At 46.6% G+C, this 21,163-nt stretch overlaps 1 protein-coding gene across 1 annotated transcript in view; it reads left to right on the top strand.

The window, feature by feature from the left end:
* Positions 1 to 756: 756 nt before the first annotated feature.
* CLIC5 (chloride intracellular channel 5) overlaps positions 757 to 21,163 on the top strand; it is a 63,552-nt gene continuing 43,145 nt past the window's right edge. The window contains exon 1 of the mRNA XM_056856929.1: positions 757 to 824. Within this exon, the coding sequence (XP_056712907.1) occupies positions 762 to 824 (63 nt within the window). The 5' untranslated portion in view covers positions 757 to 761. The remainder of the gene's footprint in view (positions 825 to 21,163) is intronic.

The following is a 21,163-nucleotide window of genomic DNA, read 5'->3' as shown; positions in this document are numbered from 1 at the left end:
TTCCTTCTGTTCCATGCTTCAACTTTTCACCGCAGTTACTAGATTGCTAATTACGATTGCTAAATTGCTATCATTTTCCAGGCAAGGATGGAGGCCTTTCATCTTTCAGAGTCGGCAACAACGCTCAGCGTTTGAACGCACCTAAAGCCTTTCTCAGGTTCACCTGATATGCACCGAGCAGAATTCAGTGCGCTTCGGAGTGCGCGTTGAAGCTTCCAGGGAAAGCTCGGGTGCCGCGCTGCGAGAGCTCTCGAAAGGAAGGGCGAGAAAGCGGGAAAGGCAGATTGCCCAGCGAGGTGGGAAAGAAAGCAGAGGCCGGTCCCCTGGCCTGGGTACCAGTAAGCTGTCTCCTCCCCTGTGAGTCAACCCCACCCTCTCCTCTTCCACTGGGCTATTTTGGGCTGGCAGCGTGAGCCAGAACTCTGACAGCCGAGAGCACTGAAATACAACACACCGCAGGCTGCACTTGTTGCTCCGGCAAACTGTTTAGAACGCCTTCTCCTTTATTCCTTTTTTCTCTTTTTTCAGTCCCCCTTCCCCTCCGCTGATTTTTTTTTTAAAGTAGGAAATTATTTCATTTTTTGCGTAGCAGTGGGGAATTTCAGTGACAGCAGAGGAATGGTTTGAAGGAGGGAGATAGAAAAGCTTGGTTGGGTACCCTTTATGACAGGAGGCATCGCCGCCGTCGAACCGGGGGGGCCTTTCTTGTTGCTTTGCGGTGCGAGGAGAACCCCTCCTGGCTTTGGGGCAGGGGGTCGACGATGACAGAAGCATCTCCTGCTAACGGAGAAGAAAAGGACCCCGACATCGAGCTCTTTGTCAAGGTAGGTGAGAGGCCGGGGCATCTGAACTCCCTCGTCGGCTGGGCTGGTGTTGAATGCGCCAAACTTGGCCGCTGCCTGGCTTCATTTAACAGCTCTGCGTCCTTCGTCCAAATCTTTCCACTTCTGCGCTATGGTGAGATCGTTGCCAATTAGGGAAGTGGTGTTCCCCCCACCCGCCCTGTGCTTGTGTTCCCTGAATTTGTGTCGCTGTACAAAGTCATGGGCTGCTTTCCTCTCCAGGTCCCGAACCCAGGAGAGACAGCCAGTCTCCAAGAGGGTTGAAAAAGGCAGTCTAAGGGTGGGTGGGTCACACCCCTGAGCGTGTATGCCACTTGATGGATTAGTTGTATACTTGATGACTGGCACCAGCATGGATAAATTGGCTCCCCTGAAAGAAGAAAAAGAAGAAGAGTTGGTTTTATACCCTGATTTTCTCTACCAAAAGGAGTCTCCAACTGGTTTACAATCATCTTCCCCTCCCCACAATAGGCACCTTGTGAGGTAGGTGAGGCTGAGAGAGTTCAGAGAGAACTGTGACTGGCCCAAGGTCACCCAGCAGGATTCATGTGGAGGAGTGGGGAATCAAACCCAGTTCTCCAGATTAGAGTCCATTGCTCTGAACCACTACGCCATGCTGGCTGGATCCCAGAGTACATCCCCCCATCATGACAAACCTTGTCCTGACGCAAGAGAGTGGGAACGTGCCTCTGCATTGTGTCTATGGGATCCAACCTACTGGGGTGCTGTGAGACACAGTGGAAGCTTTTGTGGTATAATCGTGATGGGCTGTTCACACAGGTTGCTGGCACTGAGCGATGGGACACTCCTTTGGGGTTTGCAATTTTATTTTTTTGCTTTTAGCCAGGGATGTTTCCACTCTTCTTGTAAGCTGCCTTGAACCACGAGGAAAGGTGAGATATAAATGTGTTAAGAAATAATTAAGAAATCAATCGATCTGTCGATCAGCTCACAGATGGGTGGTAAAGCCAGAGAGAGCAACCTGGGGCATCTCCGGGGTGGCATAAGTTTCCTCTGTGCGATGCTGAGAATAGAAATTTGCTCCCTCTGAATTCAAAACCAGGTGGGCCGCGTTTCAAAGAAGATTTATTTCTAGAAGGCCCACCACTCTTGCATTCAGAAGAAAATTTTGCTGCTCTGCAGCCTCCAGATTTAATCCCGAACAGTGCTTTGTAAACAGCAGACAGAAACACGAGATCTCTCCCAGGATAGGTTCCGATGACCATTTCACCATGACATAACTGCAGGAACCCTTGCAAGATATGCCCACTGTACGGTTCAGATGCCTCCCCCGGATAATTTTGAGTGTTATTACATTACCTAATAGTTTCAGAGGGCAGCTGGGTAGTCCACAAGAGCAGGATTCGAGTGAAGTAGCACCTTGGAGACTAACAAGATTTTGGGGATTTGAGCTTTTGAGAGCAGACCTTCCTTTATCCGATAATTCATAGAGCTTTGACTCTCGAAAGCTCCTACCCCGAAAATTTTGTGGGTCTCTAAGGTGCTATTGGACTCAAATCTGGCTGTTCTACATTACCTAATGTAATTCAAATCCATACATGAGTTCTGTGTTTCTGGGGCACCCCACGATTACTTATAATATGAAGGGGTTTGTTGTGTAACAGAGCTTGTATCCCCAGCTCTTCCTCTCTGAGAAACGGCATCGTGTTTTAGAACAGTCAGAAAAGGGGGACAGAAATCTCTCTGTCACTTTCAACAGCTCCTCTGCTCTGTGAAGGAAGGAAGCCTTTTTCCTTCCAGTTCGTCACATGCTCCTTCTCCATCTCTTCAGCTCTGTAAAGTTGTTTCAGGGCCCAGGTTCAGCTTAGGAACATAAGACATACGAATAAAGGAGAGTGCCTTTGATCATGTGGAAAGTGCATTCCCATCACTATGGAGCAGTGGTTCCCAACCTTTTTTTGACCAGGGACCACTAGGACTTTTTTGTTCGGTGCAGGGACCCCAAGGTTCAAAATAAAAATTCCGAGAATTTGAAAATAAACTTTAATCATAACTGTTAGTTAAACATTAAACTTAGAATAGTATTTGAATATATATTTTTATAATAGAGAACTTTTAATTGAAAATATTAATTTATTATGGGTTTATAACTTTGTTTCGCGGACCTTAATTTAGTTCTCGTGGACCCCTGGGGGTCCACGGACCCCTGGTTGGGAACCAGTGCTATGGAGGGTCAAAACACACGACTTATGCCTTTCTCCAGGAGTGAGATGGTCCAAGATATAGTCTCTGAGGCTGAAAATCCAGGTGGAACCCCCGAAATATAAGTAGGGTAATGAAGATATGGAGAGCCAGTGTGGTGCTGTGGTTAAGAGCAGTAGACTCTAATCTGGAGAACTGAGTTCGATTCCCCACTCCTCTACATGACGCCTGCTGTGTGACCTTGGGCCAGAATTAATGTTTCCTTAATTCTGTGTTCCTTCTCACCATTTGATTACTTCAGACAATGATTTATGATAGGGGTCTCCAACCCTTTTTGAGCCTGCAGGCTTGGAATTTTGAGAACAGGTGGTGTGCCACCTACGGTTGACAACCTCCAGGTTCTAGCTGGAGATCTGCTATTACAAATGATCTCCAGCCGATAGAGATCAGTTCACCTGGAGAAAATCGCCACTTTGGCAATTGGACTCTATGGTGTTGAAGTCCCTTCCCTCCCCAAACCCCATCCTCAGGCTCCGCCCCAAAAATCTCCCGCCAGTGGCAAAGAGGGACCTGGCAACCCTAGTGCCACCCCAAAACGGTTGCCACAGGAGGCAAAGCCAAACACAATACCTCCCTTCTTTCTTTGCAAAATAATTACAATAAAAAAGAAACAAATGAGAGCTGGGAGAATAAAAAAAAGAAAGAAAAGAAAACCTAAACGGGGAATAGAACCACAAGCCTGGGAACTTACTAGTGCTCCTGATCCTTCAGTGGCTGTGGCAGCTATTGCAGCCACAGAAAACCCTGTCATTTGAATGAGGACAGCCAATAACAAGCCCTGCCTTACAACTTCCCTTCCCTCTTTCTGAAAAAAGTGAGCACCGGGTGAAGTACTGGTGGGTAACACGCTGGGGAACCCTGATTTATGAAGTAGTAGTAGTAGTAGTAGTAGAAGAAGAGTTGGTTTGTATATGCCGACTTTCTCTACCACTTAAGGAAGAATCAAACCAGCTTACAATCACCTTCCCTTCACCTCCCCACAACAGACACCCTACCTGTGAGGTAGGTGGGGCTGAGAGAGTGTGACTAGCCCAAGGTCACCCAGCTGGCTTCATGTGTAGGAGCGGGGAAACCAACCTGGTTCACCAGATTAGCCTCCGCCACTCCAGTGGAGAAGTGGGGAATCAAACCCGGTTCCCCAGATTAGATTATGACACGTCGGTATGACAGAAACACCGAGGTTTTTCGCATTGCCTTGCAGTAAAGGTGGTTCTCACGTGACAAGGGTTCCATTGACATGTGAATGAATGAAGAGGATCAAGCAGAAAAAGTGTACAAGTGATCCACTACCTCAAACAGAACATCTGCACAAACACAGGCGTATTCCATGTTTGGAAACAGTAAAAAGACAGGCAGGTGAGGTTGCAGAAAGAGAGAGGGGTCCAGCTATGGAATGGGGCTGCACTCTACAAAGAAATGACGTAAGAGGCTGCTCCAAATGCTGAAATCAGGGATGGGGGTGGGCTACGTGCCTAAGAGAAAGGTTCCCTGCTGCTGCCTTTAAGAAAGCCAAAGTCAAGAACATATTGGATATTTATTCCACTTTGTGTGTTTGAGTATAGCAATAATGGCCCTTCTGTCGGAGAAGCAAAGCCATTTTGTATAAATGGTCCCCCGATGCGGGGATGCATTTAGCTGTTCGTGTGGGCTTTGACAAGCGGCATTTTAATACAGGCTGAAAACAAAAATCGCTGGTTGTTTCTCATAACGGTACGAAATGGAAGTCTGCAGGTAGCTGGCCTGAAAGCAAAAAAAAAAAAAGAAAGAAAGAAAGAAAAAAGAAAAAAAAAGCCTCAAGAAGAATGCTTCCAATATTGTGCTTTTAATGAAACAGGGCTAGGGCACAATTGGCGACCCCACAAGCTTGAATGCCTCCCAGTAGAGATGGATGGAACCCCACCAAGAACTCAGAAAATGTATATATCTGTCAAGAAGCTGGCAGGTTACAATACACAACACTTGGGCTGTGTTTGGCTTGGCGGGTCACAGATTGTGCTGGCTTTAGAGATAAGACGAGGGTATTTTTTTTTTTTTTTTTGCTGTTGATAATTCCCTTCCCAAGGAAAACAAGCCATCCTCTCAAAATGACAGGGCTTTTTGTTTATTTGCCCTGCCTTTCTCCGGACACAATCAGCCCGCAAAGCGGGTACCAGCAACAAATACTGTACACAACAAACACCCTATTAAAATACATCATTAAAACAGGTAAAATGGAGCTTACGTCTATAATCTTCATACTTGGTGATTGTTGAACTTACCTGGAGCCGTCTTGGCCATTGGAACGTGGTACATTTGAGGATGTTATTCCTGTGCAATTATTATTCATTGGAGTGAAATTGTCCAGCTGATGAAGCCTCTGGCGAAACGTGGATATCGATCTAGACGACACGTCCTTATATCCTCTTCTCAGCTGTCAAGCGTGGACTTTAATCACTTACCTGTAGCATTGCAATACTATATAATATTAAGGATACTTACCTGAACAGAAGAACCAATTGGATTAATTTGGTACTTTTGTACTTTGGATTTTGCATTTTGTAAATATTGTATATATGTTTCTTCTTTGTATGCTAAGTATTCACTTATCACCTTGCACTTTATTATAGCTGTATTGCATTGAAATTGTGTGCTGGTTTTGTTTTCCCAACCTTCCTGGGATTAGCTGGAGACCTCCTGCTATTACAACTGATCTCCAGCCGATAGAGATCAGTTCCCCTGGAGAAAATGGCTGCTTTGGCAATTGGGCTCTATAGCATTGAAGTCCCTCCCCTCCTCAAACCCCGCCCTTCTCAGGCTCCGCCCCCAAAATCTCCAGGTAAATCTCCCAAACCGGAGCTGGTAACCCTATCTACCTGACAGCCTCGTCTGAAGGCCCCACACCACAAATTGACCTCACCCTCACCTGCTCCAGGAGGCTGTTCCACCTCATCGGGGCAGCAACAGAATATGTTCGGGCTGTAACATCTTCTGGAGATAAAGGGCAGATGCTAGAGTACCCAAGATCTGTACTGGTGCACTAAGGATTCATGCAATGGTAGTACAATTATTTACTGTCGTTTCTGTGGCTGCCTGACTGTAGTCTTGGGCCTTTTATGCAGCGACGTTTCCCCGCAGTCACCCCCGCCAACTGCTTCGGGGCTTCCTTTTGATCATGCATGCCTTTTCCACCTGTCAGAGTAGGGTTGCCAACTGCCAGGTACTAGCTGGAGTTCTCCTGCTATTACAACTGATCTCCAGCCGATAGAGATCAGTTCACCTGGAGAAAATGGCTGCTTTGGCAATGGGACTCTATGGCATTGAAGTCCCTCCCCTCGCCAAACCCCGCCCTCCTCAGGCTCCACCCCCAAAATCTCCTGCCAGTGGCGAAGAGGGACCTGGCAACCCTACAAGTCGCCTCGTTCTAGGGTTGCCAGGTGCCTCTTCGCAACCGGTGGGAGGTTTTTGGGGTGGAGCCTGAGGAGGGCGGGGTTTGGGGAGAGGAGGGTCTTCAATGCTGTAGAGTCCAATGGCCAAAGCGGCCATTTTCTCCAAGTGAACTGATCTCTATTGGCTGGAGATCAGTTGTAATAGCAGGAGATCTCCAGCTAGTACCTGGAGGTTAGCAGCCCTACCTCGCTCTCTTGGAATTAGAACCGGTCTCCAGACTACCGAGTTCAGTTCCCCTGGAGAAAATGGCTGCTTTGGAGGGTGGAGTCTGTGGCATCATATACTCCACTAAGGTCCCTCCTCTCCCCAAACTCTTCCCTGCCCAGGCATCACCCCCAAAACTCCAGGAATGTCCCAAGCTGGAGCTGGCAACCTTAAGGCAAAAGGTGGAGGCAGCACATTTCTTATTTTGCTTTCAAACTATATTCTAAGACGCACGGCGCTTGTTACCTACTCAGACCTTTGTGCTGTAGGGGTCAAAACAGAAGACCGGGATCAGATTGCCTCTATCCAGGTCCACGGACAACATTTGTCTGTCTGTAATATAAGCACATTCTTATAGATCATTAATCCTAATAAGGGCATTAAGGAAGGACACTCTTTAATATTTAAGTGCTTCGGGAGAGTCATTTCAGTTCAATTTCTCTTTTGGGCTTCAGTGGTAGAAAAGATTTCCAATTCCTCACCCGGTGCAAGGAATTGCCCCTTGGCTCCCTGATTAGGGTTGCCAACTCCAGGTTGGGAAAAACCTGGAGATTTTGGGGGCGGAGCCTGAGGAGGGCGGGGTTTGGGGAGGGGAGGGATTTCAATGCCATAGAGTCCAATTGCCAAAGCGGCCATTTTCTCCAGGTGAACTGATCTCTATCGGCTGGAGATCAGTTGTAATAGCGGGAGATCTCCAGCCACCACCTGGAGGCTGGCAACCCTAGCCTTGACTGCTGAGTAGGTCTCAGTTCCTATGGACCAGGGGTGGGGAACGTCAGGCCCGGGGGCCGTTTAAGGCCCGCGAAATCATTTGGTGTGGCCCTTCGTGGGTCCTGGCAGATCTCTAGCTCAGAAGGATCTAAGACTGGTGATCAGCCCCCTCCCGCAGGCAGGAATAGCCTCTATTCAAGGCAGATGTGAGTTTGTTTTGCCAAGAAAAGGAACCTTTCCACACCCTTGCAGAAGAGTCATTAGCGATGGAGCTACTAGGACTGCCCAAGAAACTGTGTTAACCCTTTCCCACCCGGGCCACGTAGAAACATATTGGTTGGCTAATTTTTAAGTTGATAATTTTGTATGGCCCGCGAATGATGTTATAAATCTCCAAATGGCCGTTGGCAGAAAAAAGGTTCCCCACCCCTGCTATGGACAAATCCAGGGGAAACCAGAAGTGATGTCATGTTGCTCTAGTAATTGCCAGAAAAATCTATAGTAAATCCATAGAGTTTCCAGTGATTCCTAGAGTGATGTGTTGTCACTTCTTGGTTTTCCCTGGAAGTGACATTATAAATGTCACTTTTAAATGACATTTAAAATCCCCCCTCCCAACGCTGCTCAGAGCAGCAGCAGGGGTGCTAGTGGGGGTAACCCTACAACTGTTCATCCCAGCCTGGGATACTGTGGGGTGTGACATGTGATCCCCATGATGTTTCTGTCACTGAATAGGGGCCAGCTACAAGCTTCTAATCTGCAAGTTAAGGGGGAGTTCTTGCCTCCTGACTGCAGAGCCCTAGCCACTGTCATGGACTCTGTACATGAGTAAGCAGATTGCAGGAGCTGTTCCAAAGCAGTAAAGGTCACAGAGATCGTTTCACATTGCATCCCAAAAATATACTGGAAGGCCTTTCCAAGTCGACTGAAAACTCGCCAGTTCCTGAGAGGATGTTAAATGTTATTATCTGCTTGCTTGGAGATTCTAGGATTAGAGAGAGAGAGAGGGGAGAGTTGGTTTTTATATGCCGACTTTCTCTGCCACTTAAGGAAAAATCAAAGTGGATTACAATCGCCTTCCTTTCCCCTCCCCACAACAGACACCCTGTGAGGTACATGGGACGGAGAGAGCTGTGACTAGCCCAAGGTCACCCAGCTGGCTTCGTGTGTAGGAGTGGGGAAACCAACCCGGTTCACCAGATTAGCCTCCGCCACTGATGTGGAGAAGTGGGGAATCAAACCCGGTTCTCCAGATCAGAGTCCACCGCTCCAAACCACCGCTCTTGACCACTGCTGGCTAGAGAACACATTTGAATCGCAGGGGTGGACCCCAGGTAGGGTAGAACTTTCATTACGGTTGACATGCTCAAGGGATAACATCGCTTCTTAATCTAAGCGGCATTAACAATTTTCAAATGTTTTGATGCTATATGGGGCTGACCAGATTTAAAGTGGACCGGCCCTTTCCCGAGGAGAGAAATACATTCCGCAATGACACAGACTTCCTGTTAGTCTGATTAGTGTTGGCCCATCATGGTCAGTGCTTTTTGGGGGTAATAAACAATAAAAAAAATAAATGCCAGTACTCAATCTTAACCAATTCCCCCTTCAGGGCTTGGGATAGCCCCCTCCCAAAAGGTGCCAGTACTCCGAAAGGGTGAATACCATCACTAAAAATTGACGGTCTTGCAAGAACCGTGTAGGACAAGGGTCCCCAACCTTGTTGAATTTGTTTGTGCTTTTGGCAGCCACGGCTGCCCTTCTCCTATATACCATAGGGTCCACCCTCCTACACAGCCATTTTCTCCAGGGGAACCTATCTCTGTTGTCCGGAGATCAGTTGTAATCGTGGGAGATCTCCAGCCACTCCCTGGAGGTTGGCAACCCTAACAAGAAACAAGCGCTTCGGTGTCTTCTGGGATGGTCCCCTGACCTCAAGAGAATGACGCTGACCGTTCACATGATTCCCAGTTGTGCTGAATAATCAACATTTGCTCGAGTGTCGACCCATGCGCTCCATCTGTTTGTGCCTGATGCATAAGCTTTGACTTTGAATACTCTGCTGTTCTCCTGGAAAACAAATACATCTTTTGTTCTTTTCCTTTCACTTAAACATCTGTGGCAAGATCATAGTCTGAATTTGAAATTCTTATACAGCTGTTGACGGGTGGAATAGAACTAAACCGTACGGTAATGCTTATTTTGGATCGGTTTGGGGATGTTTATCTCAGTCTTCTGAGCTTCTTCAGACAATGCTCATAGAAAGTGTTGTGACTTAGGTTCTCCCTGGGCGGTCACTTATGTTTCAGTTGGACCGTGTGTATCTGTATACTGTGTGGAAGGATCATAGATTCATTGAATCAAAGAGTTGGAAGGGGCCATACAGGCCATCTAGTCCAGCCCCCAGCTTAATGCAGGATCAGCCTAGAGCAGGCTTGTCCAAACTGTGGCCCCTGAGCCGCATGCCGCCCAGGACGACTATGAACGCGTCCCCCAACACAAAATCGTAAACTTACTTAAAACATCATGAATCAGTTATTGTGAGTGTTGGTGTATTTTATGTGTGGCCCAAGACAATTCTTCTTCTTCCAGTGTGGCCCAGGGAAGGCAAAAGATTAGACACCCCTGGCCTAGAGTATCCCTGACAAGTGCTTGTCCAGCCTCTGCTTAAAGACTGCCAGTGAGGGGGAGCTCACCATCTCCATAGGTAGCTGATCCCACAGTCGAACGACTCTTACTGAAAAAAGCATATCTTTTTTGATTGTACAATCAATAGTCATATTAAGGAAACTCTGATTACCCCCATAATTTCCCGCCTTCCCAGCAAAAATAGAAGGACTTTTCTCTCAGTTATGCTTGCAGATAAGAATCAAGAGATCACTTTCAAAGACGCCAGATTTGGATGGATTGCCTATAAGACTAGGAAAACTTGGGTAAGCCATATATAGGCTTTTTAGCTATAATTTTTATAAAGATAATGTATAATTCGGTGAATTTATAATTTTGCAATGTTTCTTTTTTCAAAACTAATTTGATATACTGTAAGTTTGAATTATTATATTGATAGAGTTATTATATTGATAGAGAGGCAAGTGATCATGAATCCTGGCATAAGGGCCGCACAAGTCTTGAAATAAAATACCGGTAGATGAAAATGCAGAGGCAGGAGAAATATCTCTTTGGTCAGTTACAAAATGACTGAAACTGAACACCAGAAGGACTTTCTATACATTTGATGTTCTGGCCTTCATAACCCAAAGGATGACTTAGTGATAGGGTTGCCAACCTCCAGGTACTAGCTGGAGATCCCCTGCTATTACAGCTGATCTCCAGCCGATAGAGATCAGTTCCCCTGGAGAAAATGGCCGCTTTGGCAACGGGACTCTATGGCATTGGAGTCCTTCCCCTCCCCAAGCCCCGCCCTCCTCAGGCTCCGCCCCAAAAACCTCCCGCCGGTTGCAAAGAGGGACCTGGCAACCCTACTTGGTGGCTTCCCTGACAGAAAAGCTTGAAATTCTCATAAAGTTGAGGACATGTTATGCCCTGGGCGGTGTCCCTGAGCAGTGAGAAGTTCCTGAAGTAGAGCTAACTAGATTGATTAATGTCGTGGCCACTACATTCTAGTTGTATCTGAAGAAGTGAGCTGTGGCTCACGAAAGCTCAGACCCTGCCAGAAATTTTGTTAGCCTTTAAGGTGCTACTGGACTCTTGCTCTTTTCTAACATTATTTGTTTGTTTGTTTGCTCCGTTTATAGCCCACCTTCCACTCTAAGGGCAAAAACGCACGGTCGCTTGAGCCTCCTTTCTTCCCTGTTCCAGCCAGGATCCAGCCAGGATGGAACGCATGCGTTTCGCCAAACGTGCGTTCGATCCTGGCTGAATCCTGGCTGAAACAGGGAACAAAGGAGGCTAAAGCAACCATGCGTTTTCGCCCTGTATCTGATGAAGGGAGATTTGAACCTTGAAAGCTTATACCTCCCAAATTTTGCTGGTCTCTAAGGTGCTACTGGACTTGAATCTCACTGCTCTACCGCAGACCAGCACGGCTACAACGGCAGCAGCACCATCCTGCCTGTGTCCCACAGCACCTAATATAATAGGCATGCTCCTCTGATCCTGGAGAGAATAGTTATGCATCATGACTCGTGTTTAGGGGAGGGGCTGTGGCTCGATGGTAGAGCATCGGCTTGGCATGCAGAAGGTCCCAGGTTCAATCCCCGGCTTCTCCAGTTAAAGGGACCAGGCAAGTAGGTGATGTGAAAGACCTCTGCCTGAGACCCTGGAGGGCTGCTGCCGGTCTGAGTAGACAATACTGACTTTGATGGACCGAGGGTCCACTTCAGCATAAGGCAGCTTCATATGTTCAAGTGACCTGGATAGCCCAGGCTAGCCTGATCTTGTCAGATCTTGGAAGCCCTGGTTAGTACTTGGATGGGAGACCACCAAGGAAGTCCAGGGTTGCTATGCAGAAGCAGGCAACGGCAAACTACCGTTTGATCTGTGGTGGAACAGCTAGAAGTGGAGTCCCATAGCCTTTTTTTTTGCTACCTGCTTCTGAAGGAGTATTTTCATCAGTCCTCAGATCAGAGCATGGCTGTGCTCAGGGAGGGACCGTAGCTCAGTGATAGAGCCTCTGCCTGGCATGCAGAAGGTCCCAGGTTCAATCCCTGGCATCTCCATTTAAAGGGACTAGGCAGGTAGGTGACATGAAAGATCTCTGCCTGAGACCCTGGAGAGCCGCTGCCGGTCTGAGTAGACAATACTGACTTGGATGGACCCAGGGTCTGATTCAGTATAAGGCAGCTTCATGTGTTCGTGTGTACCCTTTGAAACTACCTTCTCTGTAAAGAATTCCTTGGATTGTTTTTTGCGCAGCAGAGATACTCTTTGGGAAGCCTTTCTACCTCGACCTGGGTACCGTAAGCAGCCCTGACGACATGGCAGGAGCCAGCCTTTGATAAAGGGCAGCTATTGTCGCCGGTATTTTTCTAGATGTCTGTTTTCTTTGTGAGCGTCAACAGGCGTGTGGTGCTGCTGCTGTTTTCCTTTTTTTTTTTTTTTTGCTGCTGAATGGGCAGATGACTTGAAACAGCGGTGGACGGATATGGGGAGAGGAAACTGATTTTCTGCACCTGCTGCAACAAGCCATTGTTTCAGATTGATTGTGCAAGCAGGCTGTGTCGGGTGTTTCGGTTGATAGGGGACGGTCACTTGACACCTGAATAGGGAAGGGTTGAGCCATAGAAAATTCTCCCAGGTTGCAGGAGCCCTCCGAATGGGAGCTCCTGCATTTGGACATTCCCCTCTCTTTCTTTTTCAGGGCATCACCCCTTGAACTCTTCTATTCTTCTTTCGACTCTGCTTTGACTCAACGCAGCAGTGAGAAAGCAACGATATCTCATGGATAAGCAATTAACGGGGGCGAAATTAGGGTTGCCATGCCCTAGGGTTGCCAACCTCCAGGTACTATATAAACAACAGCACGAGGCTCTTGAGGAAACAAATTTACTTAACTAGATAATCTCACAGTATAGAAAACAATTAGTAAGCTATATGCATATTATTGAAAAATAAACATAAAATGCCCCTTAGGGTTATAACATCACCCAAGTCCGGATAGTGCGTCTTGCAGCGGGTTAAGTCACCCTTCACTTCCTTGTGGGTTACTGCACCCTTAGCGTCCTTGTGGGTCTCTTCACCCTTCTGGCAAGTCCAATTATAATCCAAATGAAAGTGGCAAGCAATCCAAATAATAGGTGGCTCCACCACCAAAATCTCCAGGTATTTCTCAACACGGAGCTGGCAACCCTACTCCAGGTGGTAGCTGGAGATCTCCTGAGCTTACAACTAGGGTTGCCAACTGCCAGGAACTAGCTGGAGATCTCCTGCTATTACAACTGATCTCCAGCCGATAGAGATCAGTTCACCTGGAGAAAATGGCCGCTGTGACGATTGGACTCTATGGCATTGAAGTCCCTCCCCTCCCCTCACCCCACCTTCCTCAGGCTTTGCCCCAAAAAACCTCCTGCTGGTGGCGAAGAGGGACCTGGAAACCCTACATACCCCCCCCCCGGTCATTGGTGGGGGATGGGGGGCAGGGCTGCCAGATCTGGGTTGGGAAACTCCTGAAGATTTAGGGATGGAACCTTGAGAGGACAGGGACCTCAGTGAGGTACAATGCCATAGAGTCCACCCTCCAAAGCATCCATTTTCTCCAGAGGAACAAATCTCTGTATTCTGGAGATGAGATGTAACTCTGGGCGACCCCCAAGTCCCACCTGGAGGCTGGCATCCCTAGGCGAAATGACAGTGCCAGCCTTATCCTCGTTTCCCCCCCCCAAGTCTATCAGTAGGGTTGCCAACCTCCAGGTTGATCCTTCTGCTGAGTTCTTCACTGTTCTAGCCCGGTCGGACTTACCCTGCGTCGTTCTTACTGTTTGGATCTTCTCGTTTTGTTTTGTAGTGTACATAACCACCTTGGTTTACTGCAGTGGACTTTTGAGATCTCTTGTTCAGCTATGGACATTTTCTCCTTCATAATGCATTGTTATACTCAGTGTGTGGATTATAGTTTGTGTGCATTTACATTGCTGAGAATGAAATATGTGCTGTATAGTTATTGATGTGAAGCAGTAGTTTAGTATATTATAGTATAGGTTGTTGATATTTTCAGTACATGTTTATTCATTTGAGCCAGCGTGCTGTTTTTTTGGTTTAGCTTTGCTTAGTTGCAGCATAGGTTTCCTTTGGTTTTCATTAATCTCCAGGTGGTGGCTGGCAACCCTACCTCCAGGGCAATCGCACCCCTGCCGAGCTCCTTCCCCTCCCCAAACTCTGCCCTCCCCAGGCTGTGCCCCCAAATTTCCAGGACTTTCCTAACCTGGAGTTGGCACCTCTACCCTCCTGTGTGAGATGCTGTGCAGAGGCAACAGAGGTTTGTGCTTGGCTGAACTTTGGGCTGCTGTTCTAAGCAGTGTGGTGTAGTGGTTAAGAGCAGTGGTTTGGAGCGGTGGACTCTGATCTGGAGAACCAGGTTTGATTTCTCTCTACTCCACATGAGCGGTGGAGGCTAATCTGGTGAACTGGATTTGTTTCCCCACTCCTACACACAAAACCAGCTGGGTGACCTTGGGCTAGTCACTGCTCTCTTAGAGCTCTCAGCCCCACCTACCTCACGGGATGTCTGCTGTGGGGAGGGAAGGGAAGGTGATTGTAAGCCGGTTTGATTCTCCCTTAAGTGGTAGGGAAAGTTGGCATATAAAAACCAACTCTTCTTCTACTACTACTACTTCATAAACCAGGGTTCCCCAACGTGTTACCCACCAGTACTTCACCTGGTGCTCACTTTTTTCAGAAAGTCGGGACATTGTAAGGCAGTGCTTTCTTAAGTGGTAGGGAAAGTCGGCTTCTTCTTCTTCTTCTTCTTCTTCTTCTTCTTCTTCTTCTTCTTCTTCTTTTTCTTCTTCTTCTTCTTCTTCTTCTCATCGTAGTATTGAAATCCCACTGGCTGGAATCAGTCCATCGACTTATTTCAGAGGCAAAGTTGCGGGCCGGGGTGTCAGACGATGGACTCGTGTGATCCTGAACAAAGTGTCCTGATAGTATGTACCGCTGCTGCAAATTCGCCCGGCTTCTAATAGTGCAAGCAAAGTCATGGAATTTCAATAAATAATTCAACCCCCTCCCCCAGCTCCGGTTACATTTTCAGTGTTCACTTTCAGCACCTGGCTGCCATTAATTTTTTGCTAGCCCAATATTGTGCTCAGAGGCACGGAAATTTGGCACGGATTCGTCAAAATGTGCAAGGATACGCACGTTGCCAGGTCAGCGTCTCACGTCTGGAGATTTTTAAACATTCATTGGAATTCCAGATGTGTGCAGGTTTGCTTTTTTACAAGGCAACTGTCGGTTCTGCTGGCTAAGAGGGAAGCTTTTTTGCATTGTCACAGTGCAACATCTCTTTCCAGACATTGTTCCTGCATCTGTGCTTGTACCTTTCGGGGTGGGGTGGGGGGACACCTAATAATTTCCCTGTGATTTTTATTACCCCTGCTCCTTCTATCATCTGGCAATGATATCTATTTCTTCTGTCTCCCACCATGGCTAATTATTTTTTTAAGTTATTCTGTTTCCTGGACCTCAGAATTATTTCATCTAACTGAACACATGAACACATGAAGCTGCCTTATACTGAATCAGACCCTTGGTCCATCCAAGTCAGTATTGTCTACTCAGACCGGCAGCGGCTCTCCAGGGTCTCAGGTAGATCTTTCACATCAACTATTTGCCTAATCCCTTTAACTGGAGATGCCAGGGATTGAGCTTGGGACCTTCTGCATGCCAAGCAGAGGCTCTACCCGTGAGCCACGGCCCCTCCCCTAAGTATGCTAATTGGTGTTGTCAATACCTAAGAATGGTGTATGAATTACTAAAGAGGTCTATTTATCTTTCCCTTTTCCCCAGTGCAGATAAGCTTCTAAAATGTTAGAGAAAAGTGGTACAGGACTGTCTGAAAGAGGCATTCATACATCATATTCTCCTCTGCTAAAAAGGGCATGATCCCATGTACTGTGACACTAAAAACTGTGCATTTCTCTGTCTGCTCTCCATGTCACTGGGTATCACTGGCAGAAGTGTGGGGTGGTGGTTAGAACAGGGCTCCCCAACGTGGTGCCTTCGGGTGCCATGGCACCACCTGCTGATACTTCTGCTGATGCCCACCAAGAATTTTTAGAAAGCGGGCGGGACCAAGTGGAGCTTTTGCCCAGCAGGGCTTCCAGTTGGCTGCTGGAGACCGGATTGGCTGTGCAGATGAAAAGGCATCCTGTTAAACAAATCTTCTGCCTGAAATGTTGAAGAGTTCCTATTAGATTTGTGCATAACCTTGCTCCCTGCCATTTTGTGGTTGGCTTCATCTCTTCCGCCAGCCATTTTGTGGCAGCGCCCACCACCTGTGTGAGAATTCCAAAAGTGTCACAGGCTCAGAAAAGTTGGGGGACCCCGGGTTAGGGTGTTGAACTCAGACTAAGGAGACCTGAGTTCAAATCCCCACCTAGCCATGAAATGCTTCGAATGACCTCAGGCCAGCAGTCTCAGCCTAACCTACTTCACAGGGTTGTTTTGAGGATAACATGAGGAAAGGAGAACCCACCCTAAACTTCTTGGAGGTAGGGCAAGGATTAAAAATTGTACTAGATAGACAACAGAGAGGGGGAAACAAGGTAGTGTTGTTTATGCATGGGAGTTTTACCTGAGGTTCGTTGCTGGCTGGACCCACACTTTCCTGTGGGGAATCTCTGCACCAGCAGTCTCCAAGCTCAAATCAAGTCCCACCCCCTTTAATTGTTGCTTTGTAATTGACTTACTTGTAGTGCTTACTGTGAGAGAAAATTCCCCCCTTAAAACCCAATTGCCACATTAATTTTTTTTAAAGAACCAAAATAAAAATAAAAATGGAGCAATCTGAAAGGGGGGGGGAGAAATCCAAGCCTTAAAAAGCTTTTCTTCTGCTCAGAAACAGCTCCAAGGAAACAGGAATCATTTGAATCCCCGCCTCTTTACACGCTGCTTTGTAATTGGCTGTGAGAGAAACCAAGCTTTCATGTCCCACACTTTGCCTTATGCATGGGGATTTCACCCGGGCTTTCCTCAGGGAAGATGCAGGAATTGGGTTAACAGAGGAACGGGAAGGTCCAGGATTTGTGAGGGCTGGGCATGAGGTCATCTTTAATGGATGGAAAACTCATGCATAACTCCAAGGAACAACCAAGACAGACCGGGGGCGAATGTGAGTTAAAGTACCCAGGCATAAATGACCTATGTCACCCTAAGCTCCAGTGAAGAAGGGTGAGAGAAAAGCATACAAGAGAAAGCTTCTCTGAACCTATAGGATTCATGCCTGGTAAAGTGTGGATTCTCTCCATTCACACCACAGCATCCCTGCTCACAATTTGCACCCTAGGTATCTGCTTGCTTCCTGGAGGGAAGAGCTGGGTATCCACATTCTACCTGGCAGCAGCTGGTGATGCGTACCCTTCATATGACTGAGCCTTCTACGATACAGCTCAAATGGATAATCATTAAAAAAAAAAGTCTGGTTTAGTTTTTGAATCATGCTCAAAATCTGTTTTCTGCTTTCCTGTCTGTTGGTGGGACTCCAGACGTAGCTTGCTGGCTTTTACGTTTGGACAATGACTATGAAAGAAGAGAGGCTTGAAACAAGGATGAAAACATTGTCACTGAAGTAGCCTCACCATCTGAACAACGGTCTCAGGTTTCGGCCAATGGCTTGTCCCTGAGACGTGGATGTCTGTTATTGTGTGTGGTATAAGTTTTAAAACAGATGTATGTGTGTGTGTGATTTCAGAAACTGAATATTCCTTGACTTGTTGAGTTTGGATTTTGCTTCCCCTCTGGATTTCCAGAGGCAGGCTTCTTTTCAATTCTATAGGGCAAGCATTAACTTGAGTAACTTAAAATTAAGATTTAGTACGTTGCACTCAAAAGGGGAAAGGGTATTCGTATAGTCTAAAACCCCTGCCTTGCTGCCGGACCATCTGAACGGACTTCACCACATTCAGCAGAACGGTCCCAGGGCAATGGAAAACAGAATAAAAATGGTTCCAGGGACGGAGCCTGAGGAGGGCGGGGTTTGGGAAGGGGAGAGACTTAATGCGATAGAGTTCAGTTGCCAAAGCAGGCGTGAACTGATCTCCAGCAGCTGGAGATCAGTTGTAATAGCAGGAATCATAGAATCATAGAGTTGGAAGGGACCTCCAGGTCCATCAAGTCCAACCCCCTGCATAATGCAGGAAATTCACAACTACCTCCCCCCTCCACACCTCTAGTGACCAGAAGATGGCCAAGATGCCCTCCCTCTCATCATCTGCCTAAGGTCACAGAATCAGCATTGCTGACAGATGGCCATCTAACCTCTTCTTAAAAACCTCCAGGGAAGGAGAGCTTACCACCTCCCAGGGAAGCCTGTTCCACTGAGGAACTGCTCTAACTGTTAGAAAATTCTTCCTAATGTCTAGATGGAAACGCTTTTGATTTAATTTCAACCCATTGGTTCTGGTCCGACCTTCTTGAGCAACAGAAAAACAACTCGGCACCATCCTTAATATGACAGCCCCTCAAGTACTTGAAGATGGTTATCATATCCCCTCTCAGTCTTCTCCTCTTCAGGCTAAACATACCCAGCTCCTTCAACCTTTCCTCATAGGACTTGGTCTCCAGACCCCTCACCATCTTTGTTGCCCTCCTCTGGACACGCTCCAGCTTGCCTACATCTTTCTTAAATTGTGGTGCCCAAAACTGAACACAGTACTCTAGTTGAGGTCTAACCAGAGCAGATTAAAGCGATACCATCACTTCGCGTGATCTGGACACTATACTTCTGTTGATGCAGCCGAAGACTGCGTTTGCCTTTTTAGTTACAGCATCACACTGCTGACTCATGTTCAGTGTTTGGTCTACTAAGACCCCAAGATCCTTTTCACACACACTACTGCTCAGACCAGTCTTCCCTATCCTATAATTATGCATTTGATTTTTCCTACCTAAATGCAGAACTTTACGTTTGTCTTAGTTCTAGCCCATTTCTCCAGCCTGTCAAGATCATTCTGCATCTTGGCTCTGTCTTCTACCATATTTGCTACCCTTCCCAATTTAGTATCATCTGCAAATTTAATAAGCATCCCCTCTATTCCTTCATCCAAATCGTTTATAAAGATGTTGAACAACACAGGGCCCAGCACAGATCCCTGAGGAACTCCACTAGCCACTTCTCTCCAAGTGGACAAGGAACCATTAACTAGCACTCTTTGGGTACGATCTGTCAACCAGTTGCAGATCCATCTAACAATAATAGGATCTAACCCACATTTTCCCAATTTGTCAACAAGAATACTATGTGGAACCTTATCAAAAGCCTTACTGAAATCTAGATAAACTATGTCTACAGCATATTGTCGAAGGCTTTCACGGTCAGAGTTCATTGGTTCTTGTAGGTTATCCGGGCTGTGTAACAGTGGTCTTGGATTTTTCTTTCCTGATGTTTCGCCAGCAGCTGTGGCAGGCATCTTCAGAGTAGTAACACTGAAGGACAGTGTCTCTCAGTGTCAAGTGTGTAGGAAGAGTAACATATAGTCAGAAAGAGGTTGGGTTTGAGCTGAGTACTGTCCTGCAAAAGTAATGTGCTAATCATTGTCCTGTAAGTATCAAGATAATGTGCTAATGAGGGTGTGGTATGTTAATATGGAACCATTGTATCCTGAAGTGATCTGTTAATGTGTGAAATCCAAAGCTAATCTGCATGGCTATTGTTGACTGTTGTCTTTGTTAGTCTGGACTAACACTCTTTTGAACTGCAATGGTGCAGTCAGAATATTGTTGCACGGTCTGAAGAAGCTAATTGTACACAACGCGAAACAAGAGGCAACCGGGATCTTGTTACATCTTTGTGTGCGCTTTATATGAATTTTGGATGGATCCACATTCAAACATATAGCTGCTTTTAGCCAAATGAGAGATATCGGCAGGAACGGGATTCCACCGTTGTGATTGGATCAGTCTACATCACCTGACCGCGGAAGTAGTGCGGGTTACAGCGATCCCCACAATACTGCTTACTCGTGAGCAAGAACAGTGCTGCCGGCATTTGGTTTTTCCCGAGGGATACTCATCAGTGTTAAAGATTCTGATAAGTATTGTCGAAGGCTTTCACGGTCAGAGTTCATTGGTTCTTGTAGGTTATCCGGGTGTGTAACCGTGGTCTTGGAATTTTCTTTCCTGACGTTTCGCCAGCAACTGTGGCAGGCATCTTCAGAGTAGTGACACTGAAGGACAGTGTCTCTCAGTGTCAAGGGTGTAGGAAGAGTAATATATAGTCAGAAAGGGGTTGGGTTTGAGCTGAGTATTGTCCTGCAAAAGTATTGTCCTGTAAGTATCAAGATAATGTGCTAATGAGGGTATGGTATGTTAATATGGAACCATTGTATCCTGAAGTGATCTGTTAATGTGTGTAATCCAAAGCTAATCTGTATGGCTATTGTTGAATGTTGTCTTTGTCAGTCTGGAGGTTTTTCAGGGCAGGAAGCCAAGCCTTATTCATTCTTAAACTCTCCTCTTTTCTGTTAAAGTTGTGCTGATGTTTATGAATTTCAATGGCTTCTCTGTGCAATCTGACAAAATAGTTGGTAGAATTGTCCAGTCTTTCAGTGTCTTGGAATAAGACCCTGTGTCCTGTTTGTGTCAGTCCATGTTCAGCCACTGCTGATTTCTCAGGTTGGCCAAGTCTGCAGTATCTTTCATGTTCTTTTATCCTTGTTTGTATGCTGCGTTTTGTGGTCCCGATGTAAACTTGCAGCTGTGGAGAAGTTTACATCGGGACCACAAAACGCAGCATACAAACAAGGATAAAAGAACATGAAAGATACTGCAGACTTGGCCAACCTGAGAAATCAGCAGTGGCTGAACATGGACTGACACAAACAGGACACAGGGTCTTATTCCAAGACACTGAAAGACTGGACAATTCTACCAACTATTTTGTCAGATTGCACAGAGAAGTCATTGAAATTCATAAACATCAGCACAACTTTAACAGAAAAGAGGAGAGTTTAAGAATGAATAAGGCTTGGCTTCCTGCCCTGAAAAACCTCCAGACTGACAAAGACAACATTCAACAATAGCCATACAGATTAGCTTTGGATTACACACATTAACAGATCACTTCAGGATACAATGGTTCCATA

This window comes from Euleptes europaea, chromosome 10 (genome assembly GCF_029931775.1).
Source record: "Euleptes europaea isolate rEulEur1 chromosome 10, rEulEur1.hap1, whole genome shotgun sequence".
Lineage (NCBI taxonomy): Eukaryota > Metazoa > Chordata > Lepidosauria > Squamata > Sphaerodactylidae > Euleptes > Euleptes europaea.
Note: the sequence above shows the minus strand (reverse complement) of the source record. Positions and strands in the feature narration are given on the sequence as shown.